We start from the raw sequence: 20,693 nt of genomic DNA, 5'->3' as shown, positions 1-20,693 counted from the left end.
TATTTTTTTCTGTTTAAAATTAGTTTCGTTTAGTTAAAAAATCATAATAAGAAAATCTGCTTTTTAAATACTAATTAAGAAATCAGCTTACAACTAGTATCTTAAAATAATAATTATGAGAAATGCTCTAAAAAATCGTGCTCTTTTCCGTATTCTGTACAAAATTTTAGTACGATTCTTGGTTTAAAAAAAAAAATCGGCGTTTTGCTTTCTTAAACGCCAATACTGGCCACTTTCTCTCCCTTTGTTGCTACCTCATCCCCGTACTGACTTAAAGAGTAACCCAGTTTCCATGTAATCCGGTCTACCTACCTTTCTCTCCAGTGCCAACTTAAGGTGGAATGGACTATAGTTAAAGATGAGCGTTCGATGACGTATACTATCAAACTCACAAATGGACCAATCAGAGGTTAGCGCTGATTTCCAGCTGACGGCGTCCTGTCCTAAGAAACCAGGCCTTAAGGGGAAACTGTTTGAAATAATATTACTAATCATTGCATACCATAATGTTGCAAAATCAAAATGTTTTCACACAATGTTTTTAATTCATGATGTATGGGATAGGGGCCGCTGCTCGGCCCAGGTACCCAATTTTTTGTTAATAAATGAAATGAAAATAATATTACTCGTTTTACTGCTGAATAAATTAAATGAAAATTATCTTGAATAAAAATACGAAGTTTTATTTAAGAACACAATTGCAATACTGCAATAAATTTCAGAGTCAAAATCATTTTAATTATGCAAACCAAGCAAATAAAATAATTTTTGAGCATAATCTAACATTAATTATGAAAAAATATTTAACACTTAGGGGCATTATTTAAGAAGTATAGAAAAAACACAAAAAGTTAAAGATATTATAAGTATGTACGCGTATTGTACCTTACAGAAAACAGTTAATTAAAATACACTTAAAAACACTAAATAGATATAAGATTAAATACTAATAACGCTATGAGATTTCTTTCGACTAGTACGCTGTCATATTTCATTATTAAGTAAGTATAAATTTTAAAGCTTCGTAAAGATCACAGAATTACTAAGTTCAAAGAAACAATATTATTTTCCGAATAGCTATATTATATAATATATTATTTAAAATTACTTACGTTTTCGAGCACGTGGATTTATCGTCATTTTTTAAAATTAACTTCTGTTTAAGTGGAATTCCACCTTTACAACTTACTTCTCTTCAGTGAGGATAGAACTATTAATTTTTTTTAAGAAACTAAGGAAATGAAGTTGTTATGCGTTTTAACTAATATATAATTTTAATTCACTGTAATTTAATTGTAGTTAAAGATTGGCAGTTAAACTTATAGTATAGAATAATCTGTTAGAATGTTACAAATTGTTTCAATCTGATACACTGCCGTGTTTACTTCTTTTTTATTTATTGATCTTATTTTTAAAAAAACAAAAGTGGTAGTACAAGTCTTCCGTTATTAAGATTTATTCTGCCAAATCAAGTAAGTTTTATATTCCGTTAAATAATATTAATATTAAAATTTGATTTTAAGTTAATGCAAGAGCCTTATAAAACTTAAACGGTAGGAAATAGAGAGAAATAGCCACATGTTTTAATAAGCTAGGAAAACTGGCATGGCATTCGAATTTCTAAAAGAACGTGCGAAAACTCATCGCTTTTCCTACAAAAAAAAGAAAAAAAAATTTCCATGCATTTTCGAATGTTAAATTGAAAAGGTAAAATAATGAGTTTTTAAATATTCTTTTGGAAACTTAACTACCAGGTTATTAATATTCTTAGGACGCTGGTCAACTTAACGGACTAACAATAATTAATCACCACTCTTTTTTATAAATTTTTTTTCAATTTATAAATACTTTGTAATATTTTTCATGCATTCAAACTACAGTAAACTAGATTCTTTACGGTATAATTACTTTGTTTGTTTTTATTTATTATTATATCTGTTGAAACTCAATACCGGAATATTATACCAAACTAAAGAGACTTAATCATTGGCGATAATACACTCGGTATTGGCGATAAGAAATTGAAAGCAACCCTACCTCTTAGAGTTTTCGGACACTATCTTCCGATCTCTCTAAGCGAGGCATTTTCATCTTATATCTCGTTCAAGGTTTTCATCTTCCAGGATGGCGACAAGCTATCTGTTGCATTTTCTAATTGGAGTACTCCTCCTAGTTTTATGTTCTAGAACAACCAAAGCTGGATATTTACAAAATGATGACCGTAAGTACCGTATTTTTTTTTGCATTTTTAAAAATCCTAATTTAATTTAATGAAATAAACGCTCATAATTAAATAATTTGTTATACGAACTGAATGTAGAATTCTCCATTTGAGCAAGCGATAGTTTACATCTATACCTATAAATAATTCTAAAAGACATTCACATTACACAGTTATAAAAATTACTAATAAATACTATTGAAAATAAACCTATGCAAAAATAGACCAATTATCCAATCAATTTAAGGCACTTATGCATTATGGTCATCATAGATAAATTATACGATTTTAAAAATCCTAATGTAATTTAATGAAATAAACGCTGATATTAAAATAATTTGTTTTGCGAACTGAATGTAGAATTCTCCATTTGTAGCAAGCGATAGTTTGCATCTATACCTATAAATAATTCTAAAAGACATTCTTAATTACACAGTTATGAAAATTACTTAAAAATACCATTGCAAATAGACCTATGCAAAAAATAGAAAAAATTGTCGAATCAATTTAAGGCACTTATGCATTATGGTCATCATAGATAAATTATACGATTTTAAAAATCCTAATGTAATTTAATTAAATAAACGCTGATATTAAAATAATTTGTTTTGCGAACTGAATGTAGAATTCTCCATTTGTAGCAAGCGATAGTTTGCATTTATACCTATAAATAATTCTAAAAGACATTCTTAATTACACAGTTATGAAAACTACTAAAAAATACTATTGTTAATAAACCTACGCAAAAATAGACCAATTATCCAATCAATTTAAGGCACTTATGCATTATGGTCATCATAGATAAATTATACGATTTTAAAAATCCTAATGTAATTTAATGAAATAAACGCTGATATTAAAATAATTTGTTTTGCGAACTGAATGTAGAATTCTCCATTTGTAGCAAGCGATAGTTTGCATCTATACCTATAAATAATTCTAAAAGACATTCTTAATTACACAGTTATGAAAATTACTTAAAAATACCATTGCAAATAGACCTATGCAAAAAATAGAAAAAATTGTCGAATCAATTTAAGGCACTTATGCATTATGGTCATCATAGATAAATTATACGATTTTAAAAATCCTAATGTAATTTAATTAAATAAACGCTGATATTAAAATAATTTGTTTTGCGAACTGAATGTAGAATTCTCCATTTGTAGCAAGCGATAGTTTGCATTTATACCTATAAATAATTCTAAAAGACATCCTTAATTACACAGTTATGAAAACTACTAAAAAATACTATTGTTAATAAACCTACGCAAAAATAGACCAATTAGCCAATCAATTTAAGGCACTTATGCATTATGGTCATCATAGATAAATTATACGATTTTAAAAATCCTAATGTAATTTAATGAAATAAACGCTGATATTAAAATAATTTGTTATACAAACCGAATGTTGAATTCTCCATTTGTTGCTAATGATAATTTGCATCAATACCGATGAATAATTCTAAAAGACATTCTTATTTACACAGTGATAAAAGCAACTAAAAAATACTATTGTAAATAAACATATGCAAAAATAGACCAATTATCCAATCAATTTGAGGCACCTATGCATTATGGTCATCATAAATAAATTATACCTAAAATCTGAGAATCTAGCAAATTTTACACATAATAAAGCTCTTGTAATTGCATTGAATTTTAAGATTTTTTAGAAAAAGATATGTTTCATAAGATAATTTTTACGTTTCATGTTAAGCTGTAAAATTCAGAACCACATCAATGTCATCTAATTTTCAGGGTTAATAAAAACAACGAAAAACTCGTTTTTTTTAAATATTTAAACAGGTTTTTTTTCGTTTATTTAAAACAAAAGGTTAGATAATAATTTACGTCCTTAATCAAAAGCTTTTAAACCATCATAACGTAAAATCATGAGAATTTTTTCACCTATTAATTTATATTATAAACAATTAAAAATATTCATTTTTCCTCCTTAATCATGCTAACATGATAAAAAAGAATAGCAGAAGATTTTCAATACGTATACGCATTACATTTATTATGTATACGTATACATATAATATGTATACGTATTTACATTTTAATATAAAAATGCTTTAAACATTTACATTTGCATCGTTATAAAGAGTTTAATATAAATATTTATTGCAAAAATTTTGTATTAGTAAAGTGTTAAGGAATAAGTTTTTTTTTTTTGCTTGTCTGTATAGATGAAAAATCTTACATTTTAGAATTATTTAATGTCATTTATTGACTGTAACTAATTTACAATATTTGTATAATTTAAATAATAAAATGATCATGTTTTTTTCTCAATTGAATTAATAAAAATTTTAAGGAGAGTATTAAAAATTTTAGGTAATATATTTTTTTATTCAAAAATATTTGAAAATATTGGGAAGAGGACTAAAAATATCAAATTGGCTTGTTACGCTTGTGTAGATAAATAGTAAAGGTATGTTTAACTTCTTATGATTTAATTAAAAACAAGAATTGAATACTTTTTGTCATTTTTTTTTATACACAATAAAGTTTTAAGCAGATCAAATTGCAGTTGGTTGGTTGGTTGGTGTCGTATCCTCTATTGAATCACATTTCATGGTGCGCAAGAATAGTTTTTGTTATTTCTATGGCATTAAAAGAATACAAATCCTCTTCTGTGGGGTAGTTTAAGAGGTGAAGACCTGCAGCGACTGCAGGGCAGTTAAAAACATGATATGGTGTCAGTTCCACATTAAGACAGTTGCCACAGTTTCGATATTTTCTAGTCCCATCTGTAGAAATTTTCATGTTTTTATGATGTTTTGTTCTTAGTCTGATGAGAGTAGTGGTTGTCTTCCTATCGATGTCAAGATTGGTTATTTGATCGTGGGCTTTGATTTTTAAAGGGATGAATAGTCCTGACTTTGCAAAAGCATTTGCATTTGCCAACGTGGTTGGGATTGTATTTTGATTGAGATCTCTGACATTTTTAGCCAAGGAATCAGCTATTTCATTGAACTCTAGGTTCACATGGGCGGGAATCCACTGCAAGAAGCATTTTTTCCGGAGACGCTGAAGTTGTCCAAGTTGTTCTATGATATTCAGGATTAGACTTGAAGTACCTTTGCTGAGAGCCTGTAAGGCAGACCTGCAGTCGCTGAAGATGGTGATACCGCAAAGCGGTTCAAGATTGATGTACGTTTTGATTGCCGTAGAAATGGCTATCAATTCTGCCATAAAATTAGATGCGAGTTTTCCAGCACCAGTTGCGATCTCTCGTTTATGATCATCAGGTAGGAGCAGTACCACTCCCGCACCTCTCTGGTGAAAGTAGAGTCAGAAGATCCATCAGTAAATAAAATAAAAATAATTTTAAATGAATTTTTAATCTTTTTCAGAATTTTTTTAACTATGCTCTTTTATTTAAGCATTGAAGTTTGAAAATATTAGAACCAGTAAAAACATACCGCGTATATACAATAAAAATTTCTTTACGCTGATAATAGCAAACATAAAATATAAAATTCAAAATTCAGAAAGGCACCTCATTCCCATTCATGTTTTTGATTATCGCAAGCATAATTTATTTATACTTGCCGAATAATTAGCATAATTTATTTATACTTAATTTATTTATATATATTTAATTATAATTTATCTTACGAAAGCATAATTAAAAATATTAATAAGAACAGCGAAACTTTTGATCTTAATTTGTTCTATAATTGCATTTTTTGAATAATTTTGAAAACTTTCTGAATATAGAAATGATGGTTTGCATATATCTCAAGAATTTTTAGAGATATTAAGACTTAACTTTAAATTAACTCATATAAATTATTTTACTATTGCATTTTAGCAGAAGAGCAATGAAACATAAACATTACGTATCACATTTAATCATTTAAAGTATCCCGGTCTCCCATTAGCAATTAAACTCAAGATTAAAAAGATTATTTTGGGAAAATTTTCTATTTTTTATTCAGTTACATTTAAACTAATTTTATGTAATTAATTGAAAGTTTAGTTATTTAAAAAAAATTCTCTCTTTTAAAAGAAACCAAATTTAGTTTTTTTTGCAAAGCATTTGAATAGAACCTGAATATGTCATCATAATTTAAGGACTTCGGGTAATATAGTGATAAGCCATACTTTTTTTAACACGTTGAATGCCACGCTGATTTGACATAGCTTGCCCGTCGAGCCAAAATGATTTTTGTGTGTTCTATATTGCATTAATTTCTTCAAACCATTTTAGTAACGATAATAATATAAAAAAAAAATAAAAGCATTAAACATTTACTCGAATTATATGTTTCAAATAATCTAGGCTTCACCGGTCACCGGTGACCCCCATGGCATTCAAGTGTTAAAAGATGGCATTTTTACCTCAAACTAATCCTTAGTAATGTTTTCAAATATGTACTTAACAATTTTCCAGAATTTCCACATGATAACAAGCTTACTAATATATAGAAAGATCTTATCGATTGCACTTAAAAACCGCGGTCCCCCCCCCCAAAGCGCACTCCTGATCTATTTGCAGTTGTGGCTTATCGTTATATCGTCTCAAGCTTTTCGGTTGAATAAATGCAATAATTGACCTACAACTTACTTTTTATGCGATTTATTTACAAAATAATGAGCACAAATCCACGGAACTGTAATTATAGAATGAATTTAATTTTATAAAATTCTCAAATTTCTATGGATTAAAAAAATTCTAAAGAGAACGTGTAAAGTTATTGTTTGTAGAATTAAAAAACAAGTACTTAAAAATGTGGCTTATCATTTTGTAACCATTAGTTGAATGAATGTAATAATTGACTTAAAAATGACCATTGTTATTAAAGTGCAGTGCAATAACTGACATTGTTAGCCAATCTGTCTAGTATCTATATTTCTTTTAAGAAAGTAAAACAATAAGTTAAAACAAAGAACAGTTTTTTAGTCATCTTTATTTCTATCGAACAGCGGATACCAATATTGCTGTTGAATTTTATTTACAATATAACACATTGTTATTAAAATGCTGAGCAATAATTGACAAGATAATTGAGATCATAAGTGCAATAATTGACTAGTATGCATATTTCCATTAAATAGGTCAAAATAATTAATAAAAATATAAGTAAAATCAAGAGGCAGTTTTTTTAATCATCCATATTTCTATCAAATAGCGAATAGCAATATTACTGTTGCAATTTAATAACATTATAACCTATCTATTCAAGTACAGTGCGATAATTGATAAGTTAATTAAGATCATTAGTACAATAATTGACTAGTATGTACATTAGTATTAAATAGGTAAAAAAATAAGTAATATCAAAGAAGCTGTAATTTTAGTCATCTTTATTTCTATCAAATAGGGGATATCAATAAACTCTAACCTCAAAATTCTGTTGTATTGAATTTTAAGTTTTTTTTTAAACTTAAATTTATTATAATGCATTTCGAGTTAAGGTTGTATTACTCATCAGCAGTTGCTTAGAATAGCATGGACAATCCTATTTTACCTTTTTTTTAATATGACTTATCACGTTGAATACTACGCTAATTTTACATGGCTTTCCCGTCTGGCCAAACGGTAAATAACTACAAACAAAATTGGCAAATATTTGACAGATTTAGTTAGTTTTTAAAAGGTTTTGCATGACATATCTGAAAAAGGTGGTGAATTATGTAAACCTACGAATTGTTTAGAAGTAATGGTGGATAAAAGTCTACTAAATTGAATTTATTAAACTACGAATCACAATTAATAGAATACCACTGGAAAATATTAATTTGCTGTCCGGAGCAAGTTGATATTTCTGTTTATATAAATAAAACTATTTTTGTGTATTCTATATTGCATTAATTTCTTCAAACTATTTTAGTAACGATTATAATATTAAAAAAAATTAAACATTTACTAGAATTATGTGTTTCGAATATTCTTGTCTTCGCCGGTCACCGGTGACCTCCATGGCATTCAACGTGTTCATAAATTACTAACAGAAGACAAAATAAAGTGCAATGATCGAAATAAAATTAGCACTTGACTCTGTAACTAACCGTGCAATTTTCTATTCATATATAAATAAAACCCGTTAAAATAAATTTTTTCTCTGTGACGGCTAATTAAATTTTTTGATCGACAACTAAATAAATTAATACAATTGATAAAATGCATCAACAGGCCACCAAATATATTATGTTTTTATGAAATGCGCTAATGATAAGCTTTAAAAATAATACATTTTTTAAAAAAAAGTTTTAAAAATAATAAAAGCAACGGAAAAAAAACCATATTGTGGGAAATTTTTTCAACAAAACAATGAAATAAATTAAATGAAAATTCTGTAAGAAAATATTCTTCATTATATTCCCAGAAAAATGTAGAAATGGGTTCTTGTAAAATGATAGAAAACAAAAAGGTAGTTGTACAGATTTTTTTTCCACCATGAAATCTGAAAAGTTAACGATCATGCCAACAGCACCTATTATATTTTAAGTTGGACAAGTGATTTTCTCTGTTTATTGCGTGTGAATAAGGGCGTTGGATTACTTTGATGTACTAATTTTTAAAAAAATTGCAAATTAGAAAAAAATCTCCAAAATTTTGTTTTATAAAAAATACAATAAAATAAGACAATTCTACGTACTGTGCGCAAAGAAAAAAAAAAAACCTTAGTAGCACTTTTTATCTAATGATCGGATTTCATGCACAGGGATTTAAACTTTATGGTTCGTGGGTATGCAAAAAAGTAATCGAGGGTTCGATGATATTTTAAGTTACAAAATCGGACACAACGTACTTTCTCTGAAAAAACATACATTTTTTCGACAGATTTGGATTTATGACCCTCAAAACATTGGGTATATCCGTAATCTAGAAAATAAATGATAGCAAAAAACTGCAATAATAGCAAAAAACTGTGGTTTATCATTATATTAACCGGAGCCTTAAAAATAAATCTAGGATCTAATTAATCCTTATATTCGATCCAAATATATATTTTTTAACTTGCCGAAGTTACCACTTCATAACACACATTAATTATAAACATTTTATTGATCAGATGGGTATCTCGGTGTTTTTATCGAGAAAGGTTTTCTGGAGAATTTAGAAAACTATAACAAAAAAAAAAACAAATTCTTAGAGTTCTTTTCAAAGATATATTTCACAATTTTCTGAAGTTATCACTTGATAACTCACATTAAACCGAAACATCTTTTTGCCTACACGGATATCATGGTGTTTTTCATCAAAAACGCTTTCTTGAGCAATTTAGATAATGTTGCTTGCCTCAAGTCATACAAATAAATCTATTATCTAACATAAAACTACTTTTTGTATTGGTTCCACACATATGTTTTGCAACTTTTCGAAGTTACTACTTGATATTACACATTAAACAGAAATATCTTTTTGCCTACGTGGATATCATGGAGTTTTTAATCAAAAAATGTTTTCTTGATCAATTTAGATAATGTTGCTTAGCATTATTTTGCCTCAAGTCATACAAATAAATCTATTATCTAACATAAAACTACTTTTTGTATTGGTTCCAAACATATGTTTTGCAACTTTTCGAAGTAACTACTTGATATTACACAATAAACAGAAATATCTTTTTGCCTACGTGGATATCATGGAGTTCTTAATCAAAAACGTTTTCTTGAACAAATTAGATCAGTGGTTTTCAACTGGTTTTTTTGTGGCCCGCGAACTAAAATATATTAGCTGTCATTTTTTTGCGGACAATTTTCGTAAAAAATCTATATTGGTTTAAAATACTTTTCTCGTTAATAAAAACCTAATTTCTTTGTTTCTGTGAAATTTATCATACCAACGGTGCAAAAAAAATTATTTCTCAGGTTTTGCATCCAAGAAAATATTTATTCAAATACAAAAATAATCGTGTATGTTGCTCTTTTGTATTTCATTTTTTTGTATTTTGTGAATATAATTTAGCATGTGTGTATCAGAAATTTTCTCGAAGAAATTCTCCGATTTAACTTTTTGAAACCACTCATTTTGGACGAAAATATTTACATACACATTTGTAAATTTTAAATGTAAATATCTATTCTCTGGTGGTTGCAGCAAACATACCTCAATTTTGTCATTGAACATTTTGTATGCTACTATGTAAGTTTTAATACCAACCATTTTAAAGTTTTATATCTTAACAATTAGATATCTGTTGCACATTAATTGTTTAATATATGGGTGCACATTAAAGTTATTGCAGCCCAATTTTTTTAATATGCAATTAAATATTTTTAAAAATCTCATTTTAATTTGTAATTCAATACTTTTGTTTTGTACAACTTGGTAAAAATCTGACAGTAATATTTAATGTTCCTCCAAACATAAAAGAGTCCTACATAAAATTTTGATAAAGTTGCGGCCCGCCATTTGATTTGTGTTTTTAATTGTGGCCCCCGGCCTCATGTAAGTTGGAAACCCCTGATTTAGATAACGTTGCTTAGCATTATTTTGCCTCAAATCATACAAATAAATCTATTATCCTACAGAAAACTACTTTTTATATTCTTTCCAAGCATATAATTTTACAACTTTCCGAAGTTACTACTTCTTAACAAACATTAAACAGAAATATCTTTTTGCCTACATGGATATCATGATGATTTTCATCAAAAATGCTTTCTTGAGCAATTTAGATAATGTTGCTTGCCTCAAGTCATACAAATAAATCTATTATCTAACATGAAACTACTTTTTGTATTGGTTCCAAACATATGCTTTGCAACTTTTCGAAGTTACTACTTGATAATACACATTAAACAGAAATATCTTTTTGCTTACGTGGATATCATGATGTTTTTCATCAAAAATTCTTTCTTGAGCAATTTAGATAATGTTGTTTATCATTATATTCCCCCAAGCCAGATTTTGTATCTGTGGACCTCTTTCATAATTACATTATGTTAACCTTAGGAATGTTTGGATTACATATTTTTTATTTTCTGCCTTTCAAATGAAGACATTCTTTTGAAGTGAAATGTTCTCTATTTTTCTCATGAGTCTCATTAAATTCTATAGAATATGTGAATATATTTTTTTCGCAACAAGTTTCTTTTTACGTAAACAAGAAATTTAACAATCGAAACCGGTCGTAGTAATTTCTGTAAAAATTTAATATATTTTTCTCATTAAAATGTGATGGATCATTTCATTAAGATTTTAATATTCTTGCTTATTTAACACACAGAATGATTGAGTCATGTGTAATTCATTTAAAATTTGCTTAGGAATTGGAATTAAAGAAATATATGATTATCGTAGATTTTTTTTTAAATACAAGGGAATTCAATTATCTTTCTTTCGCGACAGGAAATTATCCATCAATTATGACGAAATAAACTTTATTATTCAGTAAATAAGAAATTATATGCAAATATTTATTAACCCTTTTGAAGGCCGTGGTAAGTATACTTACCACCACGTTTTACCACTTTTAATTTAGGTTTCCATTTTTCAATAACTTCAGCTTTCTTGAAGTGAGTTTGAATAAAATTGGTAACCATTTGTCACTTTTAAGAAACGTATAAAAGTATAAAATACATAATTCCTTTTGAAGTTTGTAGCATTTAAGGAATTTATTTTATAAATAAAGAAAAATAAAAGTCAGTAAGTTCCTAATAGGTCATGTTAAATATATTTACCACCAAAAAATTGGTATTTTTATAAACTAAATGAGTTTTTTTTTAATATCAATTACTGTTCCTAAAACAATTTCAATTCCAAAAATACTTTAATTTACCTTTACGATAAAAAAATGGCCCATTAAAGGGTTAAGAGTTTGTTTTTTTTAAAAAAAAACAAAACAATTCGTTTTCTAGACGAGCGATTACGAATTTCTTTGTCTGTGGAATCGTAAATGATTAACATTGTTTTAGCGGAAAATTTCATCAGCAATTGCAAATATATTATTTAGAGAAACCTATTAATTATTTTGAAAATATGTAATGTTTTAAATATTCTTAATTATTTAGAAAATATTTAATGATCTAAATATTCTTAATTATTTTAAAAATATGTAATGATCTAAACATTCTTTATTACTTTGAAAACAAGTAATGATCTAAATATTCTTAATTACTTCGGAAATATATAATGATCTAAATATTCTTAATTACTTTGAAAATATATAATGATCTTAATATTCTTAATTGTTTGGAAAATATATAATGATCTAAATATTCTTAATTATTTTGAAAGTATGTAATGATCTAAATATTCTTAATTACTTTGAAAATATATAATGATTTAAATATTCTTAGTTATTTTAAAAATATATAACGATCTATATATACTCTTAATTATTTTGAAAATATATAATAATCTAAATATTCTTAATTATTTTGAAAATATTTAGTGAATGAATTAAGAATTAAATTTTTTCATCATATCGTTTCATGGATATTAGTCTTAAAATTGGTTTTTATATTAGACAGTTGAGATTGCAGGTCTGGATGGGTATACAGTCGAGTTGATTCGAAATAATGATGAAATTTTTCATAAATGAATATCTTTTTCATAATTCATTTATTATATTGTTATAAAAAAACATAGTTTTGAAATTTCTTCCTTCACTAGCATCTCTATTAAATAACTTCATAAAATAATGAAAATATTAAATAAATATTGGTCAATATTAAATATTCATTTAAAATAATTATTAAATAGATATTATTAATAATATTTATTCTATAATTATATTAAATAATATAAATATTAAATAATATTTATTATAAATATTAAATAAATAGTATATAAATTTAATTTCAGGTTTTATTTTATTTTATAACCGTCGTAGAAGAGCGAACCCAATTTAGGGTTTACGACTACCAATGTTGAACTCCGTATCCTTGTAATTTTGAACCCGATCCAGAAGACAAGGGAACTCCTGGATCAACTATTAAGAGAAATTTGCCTTCGTGGAGGACTTCTTTATGGGACTAACCCGCATTTGCGTTACATGGAGAAGAAAACCACGAAAACCTCCCATGGTTTCCCCTTGCCCGACGGCAAGGGGACTCTAACCCTAGTCCGTCTACCACTGAGGATATTTAACGACAACACTGAGGTCAGTGTGAGCTGGATACGGAATGGATGCGGAATTCGAATCGATCAGCGATTGCTGGGATTCGAACCCGATTCACCTCAATGGGAGGCGAGTGCTCCATCCCCTAAGTGACCACGGCTCTAATTCCAGGTTTCGAAAATTTACTGGTTAAAAAGAATTACTAACTCTCGGAGCCTCTGTAACTCTTCCACGGAATTTGGGAACAGCTGTTCGAAACATTTTTATATAATTGAAAAAGAAAATTGCTTAAAAATTACCAGAAATCTGCTTAATTTTAAGGAGCTTACTTTAATGCTTAATTTTTTTAACCGTTTGTGAGCTTTTCAAATGACAAAGTACGCATTCAACGAAAGGGACTATTATTTTACTTCACTTGTAAATAATTTATATCAAATTTCTTAAAAGGATGCTATATCACGGGAGAAACTTTTCATCGCAAATTCTCCTTCACCTCCATAAGTAATTTAAAATTTACAGTATATGAAAAATTGAGTTCAAACTGGCCTAGAGCGAGCCACGAAGTTTCAAATATTGATAAGAAATTTTCAAAATACCAAATTGAAAATAAATTATGAGAGGATAACTTAGAATTATACAATGTGAAAGTTCTCTTTCAATAATTTAATATTCTGAAATTTTTTTTCTTTCACCAATTGAAACTTCATGGCTAACTCTATGTTATAACTTTTTTTTTATGCTTTAAATTTTAAACTACTAATGTAAGTGAAATAGAATTCGCAATGAAAAGTTTCTCCCGCGATTTGGCGTCCTCTAAAGATAAATTACGCTTGCATTTACCTAAAAATTCTCAAAAAGTTAAATAATTTTAATGATGCTGTGTGTGGGGCAGAGATAGCCTGGTTGGCAGGGTGCTGGGCCGATGTCCAAGAGGTCGTGAGTTCGTTTATCACCGGCCGAAGACTTCCCCGTGTACTAAATGGGGACTGGTCCACGTTAAATCCGTCGGTTCACAAAGTTCTCCATGTTCCCATACCAAATTATACTTCTGGGGGTACTGAATTGGAGATTGATCGCTCTGGTCAAAATTACAATCTGTTGATGAATGAATGGGTCCGCCCTATAAACGGGTGTGACGTATGGGTGTAGCAGAAAACTAATTCTTGGTCATAGATGGCGCCACTGGAAAATAAGAACAATCGCACCTCTTCCCTTAATGGACCACGACGACAACAACAACAATGATGTTGTGTTAATATTCGATCTTATGTAGTTTTCTAACTATCTATGTAGTTTTTTCTCTTATGTAGTTTTCCTTATACTATTAAAAAGGAAGTCATATTGAAAATTGTTAAAAAGTTTTTACATTTTTGTGACCTAGTTTTGATATTTGATCTTATATTCGCGGGTGCGCTTTATGAAAAAAGTGCGAAATAAATGGATCAAATAATTCACTAATGAAGGTAGTGGTCTTGCAGTGGACTGATCGTTAAGACACGGTTCCCAGCAGATCACCGAAGTCAAGCATCACTGGCTACGGTCAGTGTGCGAGTGGGTGACTACTTGGATCAGTCTGCGTAGGGACCGAGGGTGTGCGGTATTTTATTTTATTTTATTTTATAACCGTCGTTGAACAGCCGACCCAATTTCATAGGTTTACGACTACTAACGTTCAACTCCGTAGCCTTGTAATTTTGAACCAATCCAGAAGACAAGGAAACTCCTGGATCAGTACCCCCAGAGGTATTGATTTGTTGTGGGAAAATGGAGGACTTTGAGACTCGACAGATTTAACGTGCATCAGTCACCATTTACTACTTCTTCGGCCGGCGAGGATCGAGCCCACGACCTCTTGGATAGGGTGTGCGGTATTGGTCCTCGTTAAACTGTGCTACCGTAAAGTGCTCGACTTCGCACGCAGGTCGTCGGGCTACCGCAGAGGGGGTGCCATCCCCTCCCCAGAGGATCAAAATTGTGATGGCATGTCTTCGGATCGTCCTCCGGGATGTTTCCCAGACCGTCGCCAATAGCTCATTGTGCAGCTCCATTGCGACGTAAATTAACAACGACAACAATGAAGGTAGTGTGCCTATATGTAACTCATTTATCAAAAAATTCTCGTTCCAAATTTTATCTTCTAGATTGGATTCAAAATTATAAGGTTGCGGAGTTGAATATTGGTTGTCGTAAACTAAAAATTGGGTCGGTCGGCTGTTCAACGATGGTTATAAAATTAAAACATTAAATGCGCAAGCCTTGGTGGCGTATAAAGCGTTCGCTTTCCAATGAGGTGAACCAAGTTTGAATTCCAGGCTGGTCGATATGAATTCCGCACCCGGCTCGCACCGAACAATGTGCTGACGTAAAATATCCTCAGTGGTATACGGATCATGGGTTAGAGTCACCTTGTTGTCTGACTAAGCGTGGTAGGTTTTCGTAGCTTTCCTCTCCATGTTCTGCAAATGTAGGTTAGTTCCATCAAAAAGTCCTCCACAAAAGACAAATTTCTACCAATACTTTCAGGTGTTTCCTTGTCTTCTGTTTTGGGTTCAAAATCACAAGGCAACGGGGTTGAGCATAAGTTGTCGTAAACATGAAATTTGGTATATATAATAATAATTATAAAATTAAAAAAAATAATTATAAAATAATAATTATAAAATAAAAAATAAAATGCGCGTGCATTTACTTAGAAATTTTCAATTTTTTTAAAATTTTTATGAGCCTGTGTTGATATTTGATCTTATATTGTTATTGTTTTGGGTACGTGCATTGTCAAGTAGCAATCACGGCTGAAAGCCCATATATATCAAGACGGAAAAGAGTAAAAGCTGGTAACAAATAAATTTCACTTTTTAGCTTTTTTGGGAATAATAAAAATCTATAACTACTAATTGTTTTTAACGGATACAATTTTTATATTGAATTGCTTCTTCGCTGAGAAAAAATAAATTACAGTGAATTGAGTTAAGAATAGATTAACTCCTCCCGAATATTATCTAATATTGAAATAGTTCCTACCAGTATTTTCTCTTTTCCGTCTCGCTTTCAGGCCTGGTAGCAATGTTGCATATTCAATAAACAAAACTAGCGATTTTTTTTATGAAGCTGGTATGCTCTTACAACTTACAATATTCGTTTACAATTTATTACGGATTTTTAAAGGTTTTAAATGAGCTTACATTTATTCAAAAAAGGTCAAAATTGATATCATTTTATTCATTCTGTGTTGCTGTTTGATCTTAAATAGTTAATTCGTGTGTGCGCATTCATATTTAAAATTTGCATTGAGCTTTTTAAGATTTAAAATACTAGACAAATTGAAAATTCGGCAAAATTTTGAAAAATTCAAATTTTGTGCGATTATTGCATTTTAAGTCTACATCCAAAAAAAATTAATGTTTAAATAATTAAAAAATAAAATTAATAAATAAAATTAATAAATATAATAATTAATATAAATATAATAAGTAATATAAATATAATAATTAATGTAAATATAATATATTACTAAATATAATAATTAGTGTAAATATAATAATGAATACAAATATAATAATTAATAAGTATAATATTTTATAAATATAATAATTAATAAATATAATAATTAATATATGATGTTTTATGTATCGAAAAATGATTCTATTTATTATCAGAAACTTCCCACCGAACTTCAAGTGTAACACCGTATTTAATTCTGCAGTTTTGCAACTGATTGAATTTGTCTGTAAATTTCAATTTAAATTCAAAACTATTCATTAAAGTCAAAGGATCAAGTAACCCATGAGACAGTTGCAGTTTTTATTTTCTAATAATTTCAACAGCACTTTAAAAAATATCCGCTTAATTCTTTAGTCTTTTCCATATATATTTGAATCTATTTATATATATTTGCTCTATCTACATGTATTTGAATTTTGATATATTAAAATTCTTAAAAATTATTTAAATGAAATTTAGCTTTATTTGAGAATTCAAATTTGTTCAGCAAGTCTCCCCTTTAGGAAAAGAATGATGATTTGAAAATTTAGTAAAAAAAAGTGATAGCGCATTTGTTATTAAATTATATGGGTATATTTTATTCATTTATCTACCAATTAGTTTTAAAATTATACCTATGATCGAATTCCAGAGCCACATACGTATAATGAAATATTATTAAGTATGTTGATAGATTAGTACGACTTGATTTTTCAAGGTAAGTGCTAAGAATGAAATAATTCAGTTATCAGTCTTTATCTTTTTGAAAGAGAAACAAATTTCCAAAACGGTATATTGGTGTTTAACCAACACCTCCTATAAATGAAAGCCACCGCACGGTTTTTAATAGGTAGTCCGATCAGACCACTATGAGAGTAAACCTGTTTACAAAAGAGTCATTTAATCGAAAATCTGTTAAAAATTTGAAAGTGGTTGCAAATATATGACAAAAATTTGTCTAATTTATGAATGATTGGTTTGTCTTATTTACTTGTCAACTACTACTAATTCAATTCTCAAATATACATGATAAATTACTCTCAATTACTATTAAAATAGAATTTGGGTTCATGCGCTCAACTGATTCGCTTATTAAATAATCTGCGCAGACTACTTATAAAATCCCGTGTGGAGGCTTTCTAATGTAGAAGGTGATGGTTTAACACTTGAAGACTCAGCTTACACGATTGAGAAATTTAGATATTGACCCAACGTGTGCGTAGCAGTTGATATATTCATTATAAATTAAGTTAAAATAGGCCAAAAATGTTTTACTCTAAAGCTACCATTTTAATATTAAAAATATTGATTACAAAATTAAAATTAGAATTTTATATATCGCAGTGGGCAAAATTTTTTATAATTCTATATGCTTAAAATATTAAAAATTTGCCTTCTCTACCACTTGAAAAATTAATTTTTCGAAAATTCGGCACTTCCGAGTGTGAAGAGAATATGGAATTTCCAAATCTTTACAATTGCAACAAATTAGCCCAATAATTGCCAACTCTTCGATGAAATTTTAATTAAAAAAAAGCAAATGGACTGATAACTCGATTATATCATTTGTGAAATTTATCAAGGCTTGTTGTTGTTGTAGTTCATTTACGTCGCACTAGAGCTGCGCAATGGCTATTGGCGACGGTCTGGGAAACATCCCTGAGGATGATCCGAAGACATACAATCACAATTTTGATCCTCTGCAGAGGGGGTGGCACCCCCGCGTCGGTAGCCGTACCACCTGCACGCAAAGTCAAGCACGAAATTTATCTAGGAGGACTAAGACATTTTTATTAACTAGAGCTGCCAACTTACTACGTTTTTTGGGGAAATTTTTTCTAGAGGTAGCTAAATTTATGGTTTAATGTGTGAATCTTTGTTTTGTAAAGTTGATTTAAAATTATTTTTCACATCACTAGATGTAAATGATTCAAAAGTTCGTACGAAATGCTTCTTTGTTTTGGTCCCTCAGTGAACTGATGGTAAACACACGGTTCCCCGTAGAACACAGAAGTCAAGAATCACTGGCTATGGTCAGTAAGCGGGTGGCTGACCACTTTGATCAGCCTGTGTAGCAACCGAGGGTGTGCGGTACGGGTCCTCATTAAACTGTTCTACCGTAAAGTGCTCGACTTCCCACGCAGGTCGTCGGGCTACTAAAGCAGGTAGCCATCCCCTCTGCAGAGGATCAAAGTTGCGATGGTATGTCTTCGGATCATCCTCAGGGATGTTTCCCAGACCGTCGCCAATATCCCATTGCGAAGCTCTAGTGCGACGTAAATAAAGTACCTACCTCCTTGTTTTGCCTCGTGGTGGGAAATCCCTAGCCGAGCAGTATCGAAAAGCCAAATGCTGTGCGAAGCGTGAAGGTAGCGGGTTCGAATCCCGCTGTTACCCCGGATGTATCTTCGTGCTGTCCTTCTACTTGACAAATGTTAATAAGCCTTCATTGAGCACACAAGCCTGTAAATGTGTATTGTACCAGTAAATCATCTCGTGAGTGGTGAGGCTTGTGAAATGTTGGTAAAAAAAAAAAACTAAAATATCTGAGAGCTATTAATTTTTAATTGTCTACCACACTTAATGCGTTTTTTGATGTACTTTTTAAGAAATCCAATTTTTTACTACTAATTTTCAACTACTAGTTACGTATTTACACGAGATTGACAGTTTAGCCAGCGATTTTATATTTTGTAAGTATAAGAAAAGCACCTTAATGAAAAAAGTGGTAGTATATTCGTGATTAAATAAAATTAATATATTATATATTTGTCGACCAATTTGGGTTCAAAATATTACGTGTGCTTGATTTCTGAGTCAAAATTAGAGTTTAGTATCATTTAAATAATTTGGTGACTATACGAATGCTTTGCGTATTCAAGATTAATTATGACAATAAAATAACCGAATTACCAGTCTTTATCTTTTTGTAACGAGACATCTTCCAAAAATGGTACATAGGCGTTTAAACGGTTAAGTATTTCCAGCGAACTACGCGCAAGAAGCCGTGTTAGAACCTTTTTGTTGATAGGAGGTAGTCCTTAGATGCACTCTAGAATCTTTTTTCGTTTTCTTTTTTTTTAAATTTTATACCTGGCTAGATTTGCGGTATTAGTTTGCATTACAAAAAGCACAGCATTATTAGAAGCATATTTTCATACTATTTTAAATAATCCATTACAGGTAGATATATGTTTCGATTAAAATAAGTAGATATGCATTCAACTAGAATAGGTTTAGACACATTCCACTAGAATGTGTATAAACAGCACAGCATCATTAGAAATATTTTAAAATACTGTTTAAATCAGATGTATGTTCGAATAGAAAATGTAGCAATAAACATTCCTCTAGAATGAAATAAAACAGCTAAGCATAAATAAAAACATATTTAAATATTGTTTTAATCAATCCATTAGAATCGATAGATTTGCGTTCCACTAGAATAAACTGGGGTACATTCCACTAGAATAAACTCAGGTGCATTCCACTAGAATATTGTGTATTTTTATTGTACATTAGAATAGATAGATTTACGTTCCACTAGAATATTGTACATTTTATGTGCCAATACTCTTGCGAACACTAATTAGCAATTGTGTCGCAGGGAATCTGGAACTAATTAAATTTATAGCTTAAAAACAAGTGCTAGAACTAAGAATATTTTTAAGTGAAAAATAAGCACACAAATATTAAATAAACGTAGTTTGTTTTTATTATGGATAGTAAAAAAAAAGCATCCTCTTCGTGATATTTACTCATTAAAATGAAATAATTATCCCTAATTTGGAGGAAACGTTCAAATATTTTTATTTCATACATTTATTATTATTTTTTCAACTCGATATACGTGGAAATCTGAAGGGCTTGAAAAAAGCTTCTTAAAAGCCCCATTCACAGCTTGTTTTCTTTTCTGCATGCTTCTCCGCCAATAATTCATCCCAAAAGCTTACAAAACGT

The 20,693-nt window shown here is 29.4% G+C and overlaps 1 protein-coding gene across 2 annotated transcripts in view; it reads left to right on the top strand.

Moving 5' to 3' along the window:
* The first annotated feature begins 2,051 nt into the window (after window positions 1-2,051).
* The window catches only part of LOC107450603 (uncharacterized protein CG3556), a 67,494-nt gene continuing 48,852 nt past the window's right edge, over window positions 2,052-20,693 (top strand). The window contains exon 1 of one of the 2 annotated variants that reach the window (XM_016066435.3): window positions 2,052-2,221. Coding sequence is in view for 1 of the 2 variants with exons in the window: in XM_016066433.2 (XP_015921919.1) it covers window positions 2,125-2,221 (97 nt within the window). In the remaining variant the exon portion in view is untranslated. The remainder of the gene's footprint in view (window positions 2,222-20,693) is intronic. The other variant, XM_016066433.2, reaches the window with a different exon arrangement.

Source organism: Parasteatoda tepidariorum, chromosome 9 (genome assembly GCF_043381705.1).
Source record: "Parasteatoda tepidariorum isolate YZ-2023 chromosome 9, CAS_Ptep_4.0, whole genome shotgun sequence".
Classification (NCBI taxonomy): Eukaryota; Metazoa; Arthropoda; class Arachnida; order Araneae; family Theridiidae; genus Parasteatoda; species Parasteatoda tepidariorum.
The sequence above is the reverse complement of the archived record's forward strand: the minus strand, read 5'-3'. Positions and strand labels throughout refer to the sequence as shown.